Source organism: Lissotriton helveticus, chromosome 3_1, assembly GCF_964261635.1.
Source record: "Lissotriton helveticus chromosome 3_1, aLisHel1.1, whole genome shotgun sequence".
Lineage (NCBI taxonomy): Eukaryota > Metazoa > Chordata > Amphibia > Caudata > Salamandridae > Lissotriton > Lissotriton helveticus.
The window spans coordinates 1,558,424,626-1,558,443,988 of NC_136061.1; the positions used below are offsets into that span (position 1 = coordinate 1,558,424,626).

The 19,363-nt window shown below is 44.0% G+C and overlaps 1 protein-coding gene across 1 annotated transcript; it reads left to right on the forward strand.

The window, feature by feature from the left end:
* Positions 1-1,039: 1,039 nt before the first annotated feature.
* Positions 1,040-14,397, forward strand: BTG4 (BTG anti-proliferation factor 4). Its single transcript, XM_078683955.1, has 4 exons — positions 1,040-1,261; positions 4,609-4,746; positions 7,193-7,400; positions 13,853-14,397. The coding sequence occupies exons 1-4, from the start codon at positions 1,089-1,091 to the stop codon at positions 14,045-14,047; spliced, it is 714 nt and encodes a 237-aa protein (XP_078540081.1). The 5' UTR covers positions 1,040-1,088; the 3' UTR covers positions 14,048-14,397.
* Positions 14,398-19,363: the final 4,966 nt, after the last annotated feature.

Sequence of the window (19,363 nt, forward strand, 5' to 3'; positions counted from 1 at the left end):
CCATCAAATACAATATAGTTCACGGAGGGGATTATTAAAATATATAAGATCTGAAGTATTGAATACAGTTTAGAGTGTATAGTTATGAGCACACACAGCGGCGAGGGGTGCTGAGAGGGGGAGAGGGAAGAGGACTGCGGAGAGAGGGAAAACGCTGCCTTTAGTCTTGAAGCCCTGTCTTTTTCAGATTGACCTCCCCGACTTCCTGCTGGGGTAAGTTTCCTTATCTTTATGGGGCCATCTGGACCCCTTAAAAAGATCAGAAACCTTTTACGCCAGCAGTAAGTCGGGGAAGTCAATCTGAAAAAGACAGGGCTTAAAGAAAAAGAACGTCACTAGGACCTCTTCTCCAATTGCTGGCCACCGTTTAGGAGGCCAGCCAATGGAGAAGAGGGGCGGGGCCTAACCCTCGCTAGTGAAGTTCTCCTTAAAACATAAAATCTCACGAGCTCGACTGTGCATGTGCGCAGTAGCCACGCGAGACCTAAAAACAGCTTAATAATCACATAGGTGAAACCTAATGCATTTATCAAAGCTTGTTTTTTCGACCAGTTACTTGCAGCCAATGGCTTCAGATAGTCAATCGTGGCTTGACTCAGCCATGATTAGTGTTAATCTCTCACTTAATATTGGATATATCCCCCCACTCCAGTGTTTGCATTGAAGACCATGAGGGACTACTTTTCAACTATAGCTCGGAGTCCCTCCCATGTGTTTCACTATAAAATCGCTGTTAGAACATTAAATTAGATATATAGGCTTTGTTAATGTTCCATTTTAATCTCTAGCAGGCAATGTGAACATTAGCTGAATTACCTCAAACGGTTTCACATTTCGTCTAATGTGGATTTAAGAGAAACATTCAGGCCAGTTCCCTTACTTCAATCATATTTGGGCTCATTGCCACTATATAAAAATTTCCAAGAAAATAACTTTGGACCCATAAATGCGGACTTTGCGTAATTGTGTGTGGTGTGAACGTTTTCACTGCTTCTGTTTGACTATTCATTTTTCTTATTTTATAAGGTTTTTTGTGTTGGTGTCATTTTTATTGGGAGCAGAGTTGAAAAGGGGGTGAGAAAAGAAAAATGAAGGACGAAATTGCTGCCACAGTGGTTTTTTTCACAAGACTGGCAAAAAAACACGAGAAAATGAGCAAGCAGAAAATCGAGCGGTTTGCAGTTAACTTGACAAGTATCCTGTTTGCAAAGTACAGAAACCACTGGTATTTGGAGAACCCGTCGAAAGGGCAAGCTTTCAGGTGAGCAAAAGGGGTAACTGGTTCACACTTGCAATGGAGGCTAACCTTACAAGTTTTCCCCATGGCATCAAGAACACCATACTCAACTGGTGTGTGGTGGGCAGAACTATACATCCCAGAGTTCATTGTATGGAAATGTTCTGGACTGAAACACGGTGGTATTTTTAACATGTACGTAGTCCTTAATGGAGGTTTAATTTGATGTGAAGCTTAGGATTTGAGTATTTGGTTTTATTTCTGATGCGTATCTTACATTATGAGGGGTTATGGCTTTAGTGCTGCGAATCAATAGTAAAGAATAGGAGCTGCAGTGTAGACCTCACTGGAACCGGGTCTATACTTGCTATCTCTCAGACCTTATCGGTGAACTGCTTCTCTTCTGGCACAGCTCTGCCTGGTTGCTGCTTCCCCTGACCCTTGCAGGTCTGTGTGTTCGAGGCTCTCCTCCACCTGCACCTCATCCCTGGTGGTCCAGTGGTGAGTATCTGTTTTGCTGCTCTGATATCTGTGCAGCAGATGCACCAAAGGCAAGCCTGTCCACGTCTAGACTGCACCCCTTGCCATAGACCCTGGTGCTTGGGCCATCCACTGCTATGGCACCATCCACTCCCTCAACACCAGATTCCACTCAGCCTGCCAAGTCGTGTTGCCAATCGACCCTTTCTCCTGCCACAACTGCAGCAGCACCTTTGCCTGCCACCACAAACCAAATAAACTCACTGCATGACCCACAAAAACCACGCCCGATGGCCTATGCTGTATCCTAATCAGCACACGCTCCCTCTGAAATCATGACTTGGAAATCGGGATCTGCTTGACTCAGTCTCCACCGGCATCACCTGCCTCACTGAAACCTGGATGGATGCCACCTAAGGCCCCAGATGTTACCATCCCAGAAGGCTACAAAATCAGGGCCACAAAGACTGTTCCACCAGACCAGGAGGATGTATCGCCATTGTGCACAAAAACCCACCCCATCACAACCATCTTGGATAACAAATCTACCACCATGGAGCACCTAGACTTCCAGATCAAAACCAACCTGAATACCACCATCTGTGGCTTCCTCGTCTACAGACCTCGTGGACTCCACCTCCGTTAAGCGAATCCCTAGTCCACTTCATCACACACCACACTCTCCTCTATGGTTACAGCCTCCTCCGATCTCAATTTCCAACTGGACAATTGGTCACCTCTCCAAACCACTCAGCAGGTAACACTCACCCTATCTTCTCCAGGCAGCAACATCTCCTTTGGTCCACTGTAGTTCAGATGTGTGGCTAACCACACCTGCATCCACTTCTCCTTCACCAAACCCACTGTAAACCAGTACACCCCCCCCCGCCACCCAGAAAATGGGTGAAAGAAAGTCACTGAGGACCAACTCACTGCATTCCCACCACAGATATCCACGAACCCCAATGCCTCTGCACGCAAACTCCACTCATGGATCTCCAACTGTGCCAACACAGTGGACCCCTCAGGAAACACTCAGGCAAGCAACCCTCCAAGAAAGCCAACTGGTTATCTCCCCTCTAAGATTCCAGGCGCACCTGCAGATGAGAAGCAGCATGTCCTCGGCAGACCACGCAGCCTTCAAAACCCCTGTAACTCAACACCACCACCTCTTCAACTAAGAAAATGGCCATACAAGAACACATCCTCTCCCAACACAACCACAAACTACTCTTCACCATGGTCAACGTTCACCAAATCTGGCATGGAGATGACAAACCTATCTCCCCCCCCCCCTCTCCCTCCCACGACCTCTGGACAACCTTGCCACATTCTTCCACTGCAAGATCAAGGCTCTCAACAACCAACCAACCCCCTGCCCCCTTAGCTCCTGGTAAAACCACTGCACCCAACTGACCCAGACCCTACTCAACTGGACCTCCCTCACCACTAATACCCTCCAGTTCATGAACATCCACTCTGAGCCCCATCTGCTTCCTGCTCACATCACATATTCAACAGAGCCAGTGCCTCCATTGTACCCAACTCTGCTGCACAATCAACTGCTCCATCGAATCCACCACCTTCCCTGAAGACTAGAAACTCGCTGAGATCAACCCCCTACTGAAGAAACCTTCTGCCGACCTCAAGAACTACAGATCCATATCCCTGCTCTCCTTCCCAGCCAAAGTAATTGAGAAGGCCAATACCTAACTAGCCGTCAAATCCACAGCTGCAAAATTATGAGCACCAAATCTAACAACGCTCCAAAGTACAGACTGGATACAAGTAAGGACGGCTCCTGAGAAATTAGGTTGAGGTGTTCCTCGAAGCTGTGTCCGAAATGCCCAGGGCAGGCAGTGCTCACTTGAAAGGTCAGCCACAAAACCCAAGCTCACACTACAGGACTCTTGGTGCTGGGAGTGGGAAGAAGTGCACAGCAGGGGAAAGGGATGGCCAGTGCATGTGACACTTTTCTTTTGTAAAGGAAATCCTGCAGGCGTCATATCCCCCTGCTGTGAAAATCTTCCCACTCCCACCCCATGCTGCACAGCACATCAAAATTGCTTAGGTGAAATTCCTCCCTTCATGGAAGAATAGCATCTCCGTATCTCCAAGAAAACAAAGCGGGGGGCAGGGTGGTTTGCTGAAACTTTTTAGAGGATGGCTGGCTCAGGCGGAACCTGGGTCTCTAGGCAGTGGTAATTAAAATTGAATTCTCAGATGCCATTCTAAGGCACCCGATAATAAAAAAGCTATGACGTGCAGCCTTAAAAAAAAAAGTTAAACGGGGGAAGAACATTTTGCTTACTTTCGGTATTGCAGTTCATGTAAGTCAGCCGCAAGGGCTGAAGACTGACGGGGGTGGGGGGGGGGGGGGGACGGGGGCTGAACCCCCTTTAGCCCAATGGGCGTTGGGCACCTGAATGGGACTAATGCATATTGCAGTGGTTCAGCATGGCTCACACCGCATGCAGGCATCCGCCCAAGACACTGGTCGGGAGCGGATAGGTTGATAGTGTGTGTGTGTGTGTGTGTGGGGGGGGGGGGGGTGGGGGGGGGGTCTTAGGGCCCAGCTGCATCCCATCTCATATGGATGGTATGGGGTTCCCCTGGTACAAGTACACATGGAGTGTGCTCTGTACACTTGTGCTAATGCATCCACCTCCAATGCTGGGTGGGGTGGTAAAAGCTGTTCAACGTGTCCAAATGTTTCAACCACTCTGACCTAGGAGCAGTCCCCTTTGCTATCCCTCTTCTGTGGTATTCTCCCCTGCTGACCTTTCATCATTGATGTCTCATTGACACGAAGGCCATTAATATCCACTGCCGAACTTGTTGCAATGTTTTTGAACCCTTGATTGTCTTTTTCTCTGCTTTCAATCCCATAGGTGCATCCGGATTAACAAGCAACAGTCCACTGATTTGATGCTGCAGAGGGCGTGTGCTGAGAGCAGTGTGAACTTCAGTGACTTGGGTTTGCCGGCGGAGATGACCATATGGGTTGATCCGTTTGAGGTGTCCTGCAGGTGGGTTCTCCTTGATTGTCTTCAATTTGCATGTCAGAATTGGCATGCAAAGCATGTTCTTCGTGCCCATACTGTATGGCTTCTGTAGTAAGTAGTTTATGCTGGTAAGACTTAACACCCTAAAGCTTACTTTTGTTGTCCATTCCTTTCTGCCTGTTTGTGGCAAGAATATGTTGGGCAACCTGACCTTCTTGCAGTACCACTCTTAAGTGGGCAAGAACAGCTTTCAATGAGTGATTCCACTCTGGGGTTTGGTTGAACCTATTATTCCATATGTCTCGTACGTTTGAGTCTAATGTGTTAGTGGCCCTGCCTAAGGCTACAGAAATGATCAACAATCTGGTCTCTGAGGACGGACTAGTTGTCTGAGGTCCACATTTTGCCGGTTCTCTACTGCCGCTTGTACTGTTTAACTCGTGGAGCTATCCATGTAGGGCTTCGTTCCAGATTGTTGGTGGACTTGGCTTTGCCAAGAGGTCAAATTGAAAGGCAGTGGAACCTCCCACGTATCTCTGATTTTCATCTAAATTGAGTGTGTGCTCCAGAGGTTTTGTTAGAGCTCTATGTGGTAGGGACAAAACATGTGGTCTGTAATGGCCACCCACATGCACAAAACTGTGAAAGATGTCTTGACTTGAAAAAAAGTAAACTAGTTATCCTAGTGGATATTATTGGGTTTGGAATTTGCCTTTTTAAAGGTACTTTCCTGGTAATCAAGATGGCTCAACCTGGCTTTCCCCGTAGATTAGGAGAGGCTGATGGTTTCCAAATTGCTGGATAGAATTTTCTCTGGAGCGACCTCTTTTTCATTTATGGAATCTAAATTTACTCTTTAAGCTGGTGTTCTGCACCCAGGTTATTTAATGTTCGGGTAACGTAACTGCCTTTAGGTCAGACCTGTATAACGACAAAACTAGTTTGCCTCACTCTTTGTAAGAATATGTATGTATCCAAACATCAGTAGACTATCCTGGACCAGTCTTACTTTACCACTCTGTTTTAGTTGTTTTGGGAGGCAGTGCTTTATTTTATTGTGCGCTCCTGTTTAACCTTTTAAATGTTAGCTCTTCTTAGAGTTTACTCAATGTTATAAAAAGCCCCTTATATCCCGTTTTAGCTGGTTATGAATTGCCTCTCGATATAGAAACCTCACCAACGTTTGTGCTGTGATCCACATTGTTGTTGTCTCTTCTTAAAACAAATACCCTCCAGGTCAGTAGCAGTGCTCCTTGCCACCTAGGTTTGTGTGACAATTGGCGCCCTTTCCTTAATAGGAGAAAGGAAGCTATCGTGATTGGCGAGGGTTCCCGGGAATGCCCATTATAGCTGGTTTCAGAATAACTGCTGACCATGTCGAAGAGGTCCATTAAATTAATTGTATCCAAAATGTATTATGCTAAAAATGTTGTGGAATTTCATGAACCTATGCAGGAATCTACCAACCTAGTATTTTCAAAAGTATTGTAAGACGACTTCCACCAAAATGTATAGTGCCATAATTTTTTGGTTGCAAGTATGGGTTTTTCGGGAGCAGAAGTCCTCCTTTCCATACATCTGCATTCTTTTGCAGCATGCATCGACCACATTTTTAAGAAGTTGCTGATATAAATGTCAATTTTATTTACCCGTTGTAATGACATTGAGTAGACTACCCGGCTTCGTCAATTAACTGCTCAATGAGCACCATATCTGGGCTACATTATTGCCCCCACATTCAGGATGCCACTGATTATTTATTTTAACCAGTTGTGTTCTTTAACTTGCACAAGAATCTCTCCAGAAGCAATTTATTTAGCTCCAGTGCCAGAAGGTAACCTTAGTGGCCGCTAAAACTATAAAAAATATGGTAGCGCGCTAAGGCATCAAACTTGTATTATACTGCGCCCCTGGGTGCACAATTCTCTCCCTGATCCATGTCAACGAACAGGAAAGGGAAGGACTGACTTCCTGCTCAGTGAACACCAATGCAATAAATCCTGGAGCTGCTCTCCAGGAGAGCAGCTCGAGGATTGGTGTGAGCAGGCTAACCCAGCGCTCATTTTGTGGCTAGAGGCCTGTGCCAGTGATTTTCCCTTAACCCCCCCCCCCCCCCAGCTGTTTCACAGCAATGGGATTGCTGGGTGCGCTTTGCGAGTGTTGCTCAGCCTGTAGCAATGGAGCCGGCCAACCTGACATGCGCACCATAGGGGCAGCTGTAATCTGGCAATTGCAGGATTCAGCCCTGCCCGCACACTGCAGTGGTAAGTAAAATGGCATTGACAAGTAATTTTACTTGTTCATGTATGCTTGCTGTGCTTAAAGCAGGCAAGGTAACACTACTTTCCTCAACTGGAGGAGCCGCCCCTGGGTAAACATGCCTGCTGCCCAAAGGTGGCGGTTTAACTTAGGAGTGTAGTGTTGGATTGCTCCCTGGGTTAATATAACCGGTTTGTGTTGTGCTTTGTAGGTATGGTGAGAAAAGTCGGCCTTTCACAGTTGCCCACTTTGATGGGGGCGTGACCAATGAATTCTCGAAGTTCGAGATCTCCAGGTGTATTGGTGTTGCTGTTGAAAAATCCACTTTTGATTATTCTGCAATCTCCTCGGATGAAGAAACCTCCATCAAGGAGCCGAAAACCATCCCAACGGTCAGCAACCCAAATAGCATCTACCAGGTATGGCTTGTATCAGATGACCTATCCAAATTTATTTTCCTTCAGTATATTCATAGTCTGTGTAATCTATAAATTTAGTCTAGATAGAGCGAACTTCTCTGTTTTGGGGCATTACTGTATTGCTTCAAAAGCTTTGTACTTAAGCCGCAAGTGATTTGGGGATGGGCACAATTGTGGGGTACAATGCCTATGGAGTGCCTTGGCCAATTTGTAGCCTGCAATGGCAACCGGTCTGGCTTTAATATGCTTCACTGGGAATGGCTTACCGCTCAGTGTTGTACAAGAGTAGTTTACCTCTGACATACGAGGAATGGAGTGAGTAACAAGAAAAAAAAACATCTTGTTTGCTCTGGTTTGATGGAACTGTGGCCCAACCAAACTGATGCTCAGGACAAGAGCCGCCAAGTGCATAGTGTACCATGCGGTGTCTTAAAAAAAAAAATACGTTTGTTCAGTGGTAACCTGTGGAGGAATTGGAACTGCCATTTAATAGAAGTGTTAGTTACATTAAGTAACAGATGCAGCAGCTGCATTTTGCACAGCCTCGAGGTGACCGGGAAGATATTTAGGAAAGCCAAGTGAGCCTGCTTTACTATAATTCAAACTGGACGAAATGGCTACATGAATCAGCAGTCTTCTCTCCAACTTGAAGCGAGGGTATCATTTTCCCTAAGCTCTTCAATGGGAAGGAACCTGTAACAGCGTTTTTTGTCAACATGGAGGGAGAAGTGAAAGTCGGCGGGTGGGGAGATTACTTCATGCTATACTTTATTGGTGCAGGGTTGGTGCACCTGCAGTGTGTGAAGTAAATTTATTTAACTCCATACTTCTGTAGGTTTGTGCTTTGTTTTCAGCCTGCACGCCTCCAAAACAGAATTAAGCATACCTTGCTCAGTTTCCGAGCTGTACTATCCCTTTAATCTGGTTAAATGATCTCACTATATGCCCGGCAGGCACATCAAGCGCTCTGCACCAGAAAAGTCCATTCGTGATATAGCCCCAGAGTTTAGAGTCCCTATTAGACCCAGTGGGTTTGGGCTGACTAAAATGCCAGCCTGAATCCACCTTTTCAATTGGCATGTGTACGATACACTTGTCTAGATAACCTGTGCTCATGCTCTGATCGCTTGGCACAAGCAGTCCGGCTTATCCTCACTCGAGTGTAAAGTGTTGACACCGGCCCTCCGCTCCCCATTTGACACTACATATGATTCAAAAAGACTCTACACCATATGCACAAAAACACTGTCATTGTATTTTACACACACTGAAATCAAAACTAGATGCGCGTTGTATATACAATTTACAGTTCTTTGCAGCTGTCGGACTTTCCCATTACCAGTTCTTTGACTCCACCTCATGACCCAGCCCCTCCGACTTCAAAAGCACCAGCCAATGATGCATGTTTTTTTTAATTTAAGAGGTTTGCATGTTTTTTTAATTTAAGAGGTTTTATATAGCCCTGGCTTCACCCTTAGGTATCAGAGCGCGATACATTGGGAAGACTATAGCACATGGGTTACAAAAACAAATGGTAACGAACAAAGTGAATAACATACCTTGATTATGATACAAAGTGAAAGGATGAAGGTATTTGCTAAGCAATATAGAGATAAAAATTACAAATGATTAAACAGTAAAGGGAACTAGACTCATTATTGTGGATACAAAGTGAAAGGACGGAGCTATTTACTAGGCAGTATATGGATAACATAATTACAAATTATTAAACAGTAAAAAGGAACTAGACTCGAATTTTGAATGAAACGGAAGGGTTAGACGAGAGGGGAGGCAGAGTTGGCTAATTTTAAGGAAATGGGTGAAACAAGAGGGACGCAAGAGGTGTGGATGGGTAAGGTGGGGGGCTATTAGGTGTTGGTGGAGTGCAGGAGAGGTGGGAGAAGGTTGGAGATTCAAAAAGGAAGAGATTGAATAGCAAGAATGGGCATAAAATTATGGACCCCAATATTTGTTGAGCAGGTGCAATTTAAGGTCTTCTTTGAAACTGACGTATGAAGGATTCAGTCGTAGGTCTTTAGGGAGGGTATTCCAGATGCTGGGGGCCTTACCAGAGAAGGAGCGAGGTTGTGCGGCTTTCTTTTTTTAGCAAAGGGGGGACGACGAGGAGGAGAGTTGGTGCTTCTCATCGTATGGGCACTGCCCGCTTTTTTGAGTTTGTAAGAAAGGTAGAGCGGGGTTTTTTGATGGAGGGCTTTGCATGTTGCCCCAGCTGGCGCCATTTTGACTAGACAGTTGGAACCACCTAGCCAGGTTTCATCCATCAGCATTAGACCTCCAGGTGCCCGAAGGCATCTGCATGAATGTGGGATGGATATCCAGACCAGGAAGCAGGTGCACTCCCAAGTCCGGGGAAATGCTTTCCCCTCAAGCGGAGTTGTCACCTGCCGTAGGCCCCTAACAGTCTGCTGCAGATGTCCACAAGGCACACTAAACCCTTACTCTGGTCTTGTCCGGTTTTTCTAAAACAAAGCACCCTGTAGAATGGGTCCAGGGAGATGGAGCCAACTACCTCCGACAGAGGCTGATCTGCCATGCACTGTCTTCCTCACGATCTGGAGGCCGAAGACCGTCTCAGCTCCTGGTTCAGGTTCCCCCAATGCACCTCTGACATCACACTCTGGCGCACAAGCAAGGGTCCCCTGGCTGCAAGCACTTGTCCCTCCGACTCTGCAAGCTTCTCTCACACTTCTCACATCCCGGTACCTCAGATGGCGGCTCATCTTGCGCGCACACACACCTCTTGCACAGCGAGATGATGGTGTATGTCAGAATGGTCCTCTTCCCAACCATGATCACTTCCACCCATCTCCGCCCCACCCAGTGTGGTCCTCATGTTCTTGTGTTGATAGTGAAATCCTTTGTGTCCCTGGGACCTTGTGGACAGGAGACCAGCTCACCTGCTCTTGGTGAGTACTTCAAGACCTAGGCCATGATAGTTGACACTTAGCTGCTGGCCAGCAATAACCAAGCAAAAGTGATGGTCCCCTTCTTAGAGTACCACCAGCTCCAAGCCACTACAAGTCTGCAGATATTCCAGTTGCAGCCTTTTTCTAGCGCATACACCTATTCTCATTTACCAACCAAAAACAACCTAGAATAAGCAACAGTCACCTGATCGAAAACCAGTTCATCTAGGTTGATGTGGGCTAGATACACTGAACCGCAAAGCACAACAAAACAAATTGTGGTCCAGCCAGTGTTTATTTTTAAATCTGTAAAGTTTCATAATGCACACACCACTCGTCAAAATTACAAACCCTTACCGTTTCAAGTGTTAAAAATTGGAAACCCAAGTAAATGGACCTTGCAGACTAACCATGCTACAAATCACGTACTCTACATAAATATCATAGGGGAGGCACGAACTGTAAACATAGCGTGCTCCTTGTCTGTGTATTGGAAAATGAGGCTTTTTAATCGAAGGTTATCAATATGCCTTTTCAAGTTCACAATGTAAAGGGATAGGCTATTGGTCTTGTCACATTAAAAAATAAATGGGCCCATTGATTTTGAATGTAAACATTAATCTGGTCTATGCCTAGGGATCATCCAACCTTTTAGGCTGCCCCAAAGTATACATGAACAGCAGGTCTTCTTGAGACATGAAACCTTTATTGTGGCCCGACATTAAAAAGAACCGGATAGATGTAATGGAATGGTGTATAGTACAAAGTTCCCAATGTAAAACCTGTTCCTGTTGTATTGTCTAACATTAAAATATGTGGTCACTTCCTATAGATTTTCCTGGATTTGCAATGTAAGTCATTCTTATTGCTTTTGTCAGAGTTCACAATATAAAGCAGCTTTGTGTGTTTTTTTTGCAAACAGTTTAATGTGAAACGCATTCTTATTGTACTGGGAATAGGGTAAAGCCCCTTCATTTATTGGCCCCATCTGCTATAGATACTGTTGGTAACCCTTACAGAGGTCCTGTCTGTTATGAGCAATAGAACTACTGCATAGGCGGATGAACACTCCCTTAATTTTAAATCAAATGCATGTAGACCAGATCAACACCTGAACTGAGCCACAGTGCTTCTCTTAGGGTAAGTTCTCAGACGGCTGTGCTGCCAAGCCTAAAAACAAAGGGGCTGTCAGAAGGTGTAACCATAACCCTTGCCTACCATTTCAGCTTTAAAAGTAGAGTTGGAGAATGTTTGTCAATAGGCTTTAAGACGGTTTAATAACAATCCACCCATAAAGGCCTATTGGCATAACATATGCTTTTCACAATGAATAACTCTGGCTTACTGTCTGTATGATCATAATGAACAGCAGGTATTAATTTCCTAATCTAGCTGTAGCTTTGATTTTGCTATTGTGTGTATTATCCTGAATATGGCAGGTCTGGGTTAGCTATGCTGACAAGCAATACCTGTTCAGTGAAAGCACAACTTCTGTCCAATCCTGTAGGAGAAGATCAACATGTAAATGAACCCAATCGTGCCCCCCCCCTCCCCCCCTAGTTTTGTTGTTGGTCATACAAGGTCTGGGAATGGGTAATCTGTCAAAACCAATCTAAAAACCAGTAACCTTCATTGAGTTAAATTCCTGTAATGGTGGTCTATGCAAACTACAGGGAAGAACGAATGAATTAAATAAAGTCAAAGTGTGGCACAAAAACATACCTAAAGTAAAGTCTGCAGTTAACTAGCAATGGGTGTAGTTTACTTAATTTGTAAAGCTGGTGGCAAGATTATTCAATTTAACTTGTGCTTATAAATCCTAGCTAGATCAGTTAACCAATTTGGTACACAAGCAGGGGCGGCTCCTCAATGTGGACAGAGGAGCGTCGCCCCACTGCTTTCTCGCAGTGCGAAAAGCAGAAACATAAAATGGTATTAAATACTATTTTATGTTTCTGCTTCTTGCACTGAGAGAACAGAAGGGTTTGGTTGGGGGCAGGTGGGTCTGCTCGAGAGCAGGGGAGGAGTGGCTAGCCCAATGCTGCGGGCCCTGACTGTATGGTTGGCTTTCTGGTGCCAACCAAACCAGTCATGTGTGCACTCCCTTTTCTCCATGTGGGCTTCCTGCAGCCTCCACGGAGAAAATGGCCTCCCCACCGACGCCTGTGTGGTCGGTGTCGCAACCAATTTAAACGCTGCCATTGCAGCATTGTGATTGGCTTAGGGGAGGGAGGCAGCCTGCTTCCAGTTCCTGCGGAGGTAGGAAAGCCAGAGCAGACCAAGCAGCGAAGACGCAGGACACAGGACCCGGGAAAGGTACACTTTTTTTTTTTTTTTTAAACTACATCCCCTCCACCCGTGAGCCATGTCAGCTGCGACTGGACACAAGTTAATATTGCTATAACTGGAGATTAATATAATTGTATCCGCTATATTTAATCTGCCCAACAATTTGTAGGTTGGATGTAGGCATGACTTGAGTCTTAAGTGGTGCGGTACTAGAAGAACCAAATGTCGTCGGGACAAACCACTGCAGTAGGTTCCCCCACCAACTTTGACTTCAATAGCTACAAATTGCAGAATGGGGTGGGTCTCATGCTGGGCTTATCGCTCAATACAGATCACTTTCATGAACGTGAATGTGGTTCTTTGGGTTCCTCTGTTCAGAGAACAAATGTAGAGTAGATGTATTTGAGTCAGCACCTCTGTTTGACATCTTGCAAATGGAACTGTCAGGTTTTTTTGTGCCCTTTTCCTAGAGTACGGAGTTGAAGGGGCTTGTATTTAATGCTTGTATGGATCTGCATCAAAGGAAACTTATTTACTCTATTGTGTGGCTCCCTCCCTAAGTTTTCAGTGACTGGTCACCTGACATCCCTTCTCAACAACCAGGCTCCATCTAAGTCACTAGTTTGAATCCAAAGTTATGTTTACTTGGTAGCTTAAATTACCTTTGGCTTCTTCCGAAATGTATTCAGTTTTGCAGCGCTGTATATAAAACTTGTGCGGTAGATATGCAAGATGTTTCCAAAAACAGTACTGTGGGTAATAGAATAGTGTGGAGGTTGGGCAGTTAAGCAAGAATGAAATGGCGATGGGCAGGAGGGAAACCTCTGAGATTCAGATGTCAGACAGCCATTCATTGACCACTTCTCAGCCGTGAACTATGAGAAGTGGGCAGTAGTTAGTCACAAACACTTGAATTGTGGTGAGATTTCAGTTCTGGGAAACCCTCCACCTATTTAGCTCTAGAACAGGTGTGCCGTGTCTATATACACTTTCTTTTTTTGGGGACATGTCATCAGCTGCTACTATTTGGCTCAGCGAGATGTTCAGATGGCCAGAACAGATCTGTTTTGCCTTTAAGCTTGTTCAACTCACTTTTAAACACATTTTAAGTAACTTTGAAATGAGACTATTTATGAACTTGAGTGTCGGGGAGGCATTCTTCAGTGTGTAAAAATACTCTTTTGTTAGATGTATTTTATGTAATTTACTTTTTTTTTTTTTTTTCTTTTCTTCCAGTCCGGTGATTACAGCCATCACACTAGCCCTGTGTGGTCCCAGTTTTCTCGGAAGAAGGTTCATCCCAGTGATGGCTACCATCCTCACAAGCAGGGCTTCTATCCTCCTGCTAAAGGCTTCAAACCCTACCGCCCGTCTGCTGCATTTACAGGTCCCCGAGTGGACCGCTACCACTGGGTGAACACTAAACGCTGAGGAAGCACAATGTGAATTTTTAAATTGTTTTTAATCTATAAAAAGAATGGCACTTTGCATATCCACATTCACTTAAATATTTAAAAACTAGAGTCTAATACTTATTAATCTTTATGTGTTTGTATTAACCAACTTGTGTGGTTGACAAGAGAAAAAAATAAATTGCATATTTTTATCTTCATGTGGTGCATTATCTGGTTTCCTATAGTGATTTGAAAATTACATTTTATTAAGCTAATCTTTCTTCAAGGGTCTTTGTTTGTCTTTCTGCTAAACTGGCCAACATATGTGGCCTTGCATGTTCACTGGAACACGTGTACTAATTGGCTCACATTCCAAGAAATATTACAAAAGTGTAAAGATGAAAATGGCATGTCCCCATAGTACAATGCAACTGAACACTGACTTTGTCTTTGAATTCATGTTACAATGTCATGGAGGAAATCAGTTGGAGTACTCGTGTGGGTGTTTTTTATTTAAGTATTTTTTTTTTTATCTCGGGATTTGCCTTGTATTTATAATGACAAATCAGCATGGCATGAGCAATATGTGCAGATTAATATACTATTCAGTACCAAAGTTGGGAGGGGCATCATGATACACTTAAGGCTTTCTTTTGAGTGATGGCCCCTTACCACAGGCAACTATGGTAATACAGGGCATATTGCCCTCTGTAAATCTGTATGTATATACTATTGTAACCACTTTTTCTGGTGCCTTCAGTTTGTTAAGCAACTTTTCCATTGTGTTTTTTTAAACTTCTATTTATTTCAGGATATATAGGACAAATGCAGTCCGATCACATGCATAAAACACATTGTGCAAAGTGGATGACAAATCGAGTTGTGGTTCGTGGGGTAAACACCCATCTTGACATAGATGAACTATGGAGCTGCTTCAGTTGCATTCTGTTTTCACTTGCTAATGTAAACTAAATGAAATTGCATTGCTGCGCTCTGGGCATTTCCTGTGACTGGTATGTTTGCAAATTAACCAGTTAACTACTGGTAGGAAATTGGTAGCACTCTGTCAATTCCTTACCGAGAGCATAATAAAAGGATGATTTTTTTTCTCTCAACAAGCTCATTCTTTAAAGGCAGTAAATGGAGTACGTCTGAATTCGCAATAACCACTTGCCACACATTTTGAATGTGTAATCTTTCTAATTCCATCGAGTTCCAATATGGACACCATAAAATGTCAACCGTGTCTGTTTGGTCCTTCTAAAGAAGCTATTATAGGAGCTTAGAGCCATTCTAGGCCGCTGCAATCAGAGGTCCTCAGATGACCAAATGTCTTTTTTAAAAAGCTTGCAGCCTGGATAGATGCAAGTGGGGCCTGAAATTGACAGCAAACCCTAATAAGTGTTTTGGTGGTGCCAGTAACTAAGTGCAGTCAGTCTGAGGTGAAGGAGAAGCAAAGGCTCTATTCAAACATCAGAGCTGATCTATATCGTGAATATGATAAAAGATCATTCCTGCGCAGAGGGCTCCCTATATAATCTATTTCACCGTAGCCACATAATCCGTATCCTCATGGCATGGGCCTTATTACTGAAGCTATTATTACAAGCAAGTCAAATTTGTACACACGTCTTTAGATTGCAAAAGGTCATTTCAAAATCATGAATTTTGGTTTTGCTCTTAAATAGATTTTGTTTAAGGATCTGTGAGTGAAAATCTAATCCCAGGAAAGGATATGAGGTATTTTAGAGAACAAAAATGCTTAGGTTTGTGCCCACCCACAGACCTCATTTAGGGGAGTTATATTCTGACACTTTCACCCCTGAAAATGTCACGGTTTACCCCGGTTTATTGGTAAGTGTAAATACCCACACAAAATGGTAAGGGAAAGCCCATGATTTGAGGGGGAGGTCTTGGTGTAGCTAAATGAGTCTCTATGGGGACAGGATGGATGGATGGAGGGAATGTGTCCTCTGAAGTAAAACGTAGCAACTGCATTTCTGACTTATTAGAATGTATGTATTTCTTTGTTTCATGGAAATGGAAAAGCAATTTTCCATAACTGTGCTTGGGGAAACTAGGGCTGAAACAGGTTTCCAGGAACGACTTAAAAGAGTTGAGAAAAATAAATCTGCACTATAAAGGGGTGAAGTTTAGAGCTAATGAGGTGATATGAGGCGCCGAACATTTAAATGGCAAACTATTTGGAAAAAATAAAATGCGGTGGCATAAATTGCTTTAAAAGTTAATGTTATTATGATAAACGTGCAGACTTTTCGATTAAACACAACAAGCAGGAGATCAATCAATGGGAAATCTATCCAGGTAAGCAGGTGCAGAATTTGTAACTTGTATTCCTGGCTGTATACTTATTTTGATTTTAGTACTAGGATGGAGGGCTTGGACCAGATTAAATGTCCAGATTTCTCAGACAAACAAAAAAAAAAACTGGATTATAGCAAAAAAAGTAATCGGGGTCTTTAATGCAACAAATGCTAACACAGGAAAGGCTCGCGGTCTACATAGTTTCATAGTTGCAACCGATTTTAGTATGTACTGATTGCATGCTATCCAAACAGTTTAGGAATGTGGTAACATAAAACAAATGTGGTTTTCCATAGATCAAATGGAAACCATACACATTGCTCTAAATCATGGAATTCCCCCCCCCCCCCAATAATGTAGACCTAGTCTGTTACTGCCTTTAGGGTCATTCCAGATTCCTTAAAAGAGGAAGACCAAGGTAATGTAAGACTTTGCACAGAAATGATTCAAATAACTTCTCAGTGATGAATACCTGGTGATCTTCTAAATTCCAGGAAGACCAATGACCATGTGAAAGTGTTTCTAGTGAAGAGTATGGACTATTTGTAGTGGTGCCAATGCCTCCATACAGGGACACTATGAATAGAGTACTTATGACAGGGAAGCTAACAGACCTCCTTTACCGAGCAATGAAAGTGTTGCCACTTCTCACAAGTTCTTTTTAAATATGGCAATGAAGGAATTAACACTCATTTCCTTGGATTCACTGTAGAAGTGCAAAAGTACGAAGTAATTCTTTACGCTGATATTTTCAGATAATAACCAACAGATACACCGATTCTCATAATTGTACAACTTCATGACCTTCTGATTATTACGTTAAAATGAACTAAGTCTACGTAGCTAGATAATTATTGGGCTGAAAAAATTGTTAAATCAATGTTTAGGGAATCCAATTCCATTTCTCAGAAAATTATGTAGCAATTAAAGTATCTGTTACTTGGACTGACCAGTAAAGAGATGAATGGAATCGTGGGACTCCGTGTGGGGGTAAGATTAGTATCCTAAATATGTATCTTAAAATGCTACATTTTCAATAAAATCGTCGTATACTTAACTTTAGTACAGACTAGTTATTTAGAAATTTGATTTGGAACAAAATAAAACTATTCATTCGAAAATGCTACTCTCTACAAACAATGGTGGGTTTGATCGTGCCAGGAAGCGGCACTGGACGTCGAATTGATCTGATATCTTAATTGAATGTATTAATTATCGAGGCAAGATTTTGGAATAGAAATTCCAGGTAGAACCTACTGCTCTCATTTTTCCTAGCTTAATTTTGCTTTCAAGAAATTGCTCAGTCACAGATACTAACCTATTCTGCATAAGTGAAGTGGCAATACAAACTAGCAATGGTGTTTACATTAAACTTGCAAAAAAAGACAGTCCACATCACTTTTTAGGTTTAAATCTCTATTGATTTAACAGCTGGTATGTCCGTGTACATTACGAAGAGTGATCAATCGGGGGCTACGCAGAGCCCAGGCAGCTGACGTACCAACAAGTAAAACAAAATGCTGGGAATGAAACCTTCCCACCCCATCCATTGCAAATTAAAGATTCCATTTGGGGTAAGAGTGTCTCACTGTTGCTGGATTACCGGCTGGGTGGTGGTGGTTTTGGGCACGGTCATGATATCTGGGGCATGTGAGTTCCCGAAACTCTTGGGCTAGTATATTCAGGAATGGTTGCCACAAGTCTCCAAAGGTCGAGCCTTTTGCTGCTAGTGTGTGGGATATCTTCTCCATCCCTAAGATATGCCATAAGCGTTGGAGCCAACCAGTGTGTGTAGGAATGCAAGGTATTTTCCAATGAATCAGGATGTCTAGGTGTGCCCATTCACTCTAATGGACGCTGTGGGGAAAATAATAGTAATTCCGAATTTGCGTTCTCATTTTCTCGCAGAGTCCAGCCTGAGTCATCACCTGCTCTAGGTAAGGCCTGTGGACCCTGTCTAAGGCCTTCTCCACATCAATGGTGAGGAGCATAAAATCTCCCGGGATCTGTGACTCCTTCTCAATAAGATGTAAGACCCTCTTAGTTTTGTCGCCCGTCTGCCTGTGTGGAATAAAACCTGTCTGATCGGGGTCAATCATGCCTGGCATGTGAGTAGCTAATCGACGTGCCAAGATCCCGGTATATAATTTTAGATCTATGTTCAGGAGCGAACGAGAGCGGTATGCCCTGCAGCTGGTTTTGTCCTTTCCGGGCTTAAGAATTACCACTTTTGCTGCCCCGGGCATTGATTCGGGGATTGCTCCTGGGGATGCGAAGGTATTAAAAAGCCTGGTCCAAAATGGTGCCAGTGTAGGGCAGAATTGTTTGTAAAAGGCTGCGGTGTAACAGTCTGGTCTGGGGTATTTGGCTAATTCGAGCCTTGATATGGCTGCTATGACTTACTCTATTCAGATATCACCCTCTAACTGCTCCAAGTGTATGGAGGCTAAGGTAGGGAGGTGCACCTCTGCTATTTAACCATCTCTATCTGTGTCCTCCAACTTCTGCCTCGCATATAGGTGGTTGTAGAAGTCTCGAAATGGCTCAGCTATAGCTGCGTCCTCTGTGACTAGTCTCCCGGTCTGGTCTTGCATCTCCTGCACCCCCTGTGCCTGTCGGGCCTCACTTAGTTTGTGCCTTAACAACCGCCTGCATACGTCCCCCTACTCATAGAATGAGTGGCGTAGTCGTAACGCTGCACATTCGGCTCTGTCCTGATCTAGGGCTGCTAATTGTGTCTGAGCTTTAGTCAGCTGGCATCAAATCCTAGGTGCTCCTGTCTTCTGATGCATTTGTTCTAATTCCCTTGTTTTCTGTGTGAGCTCCTCCCTCTTCCACCTGTGCTCGGCATTGTCAGCCGCCGAAATGGCTATTAGCGAACCCTTAATCACACCCTTGAGGGCCTCCCATAGTGTAGTCCGTAGAGGGTCAGGATTATCATTGTGCAAGAGGTAGTCATCAATGGCACGCTGACTTGCTCAACCATGGCAGGGCATTGCAGGAGGGTACCCCGTAGGTGCCACTATCG

What these genes read in the sequence shown, in the direction of transcription:
- BTG4 (XM_078683955.1), top strand. Translation starts at nt 1,089, where the DNA reads ATGAAGGACGAAATTGCTGCCACAGTGGTTTTTTTCACAAGACTGGCA. An exon ending in TCGAAAGGGCAAGCTTTCAG is followed by an intron (nt 1,262 to 4,608) that starts GTGAGCAAAAGG and finishes TCAATCCCATAG; the next exon opens with GTGCATCCGGATTAACAAGC. An exon ending in ACCCAAATAGCATCTACCAG is followed by an intron (nt 7,401 to 13,852) that starts GTATGGCTTGTA and finishes CTTTTCTTCCAG; the next exon opens with TCCGGTGATTACAGCCATCA.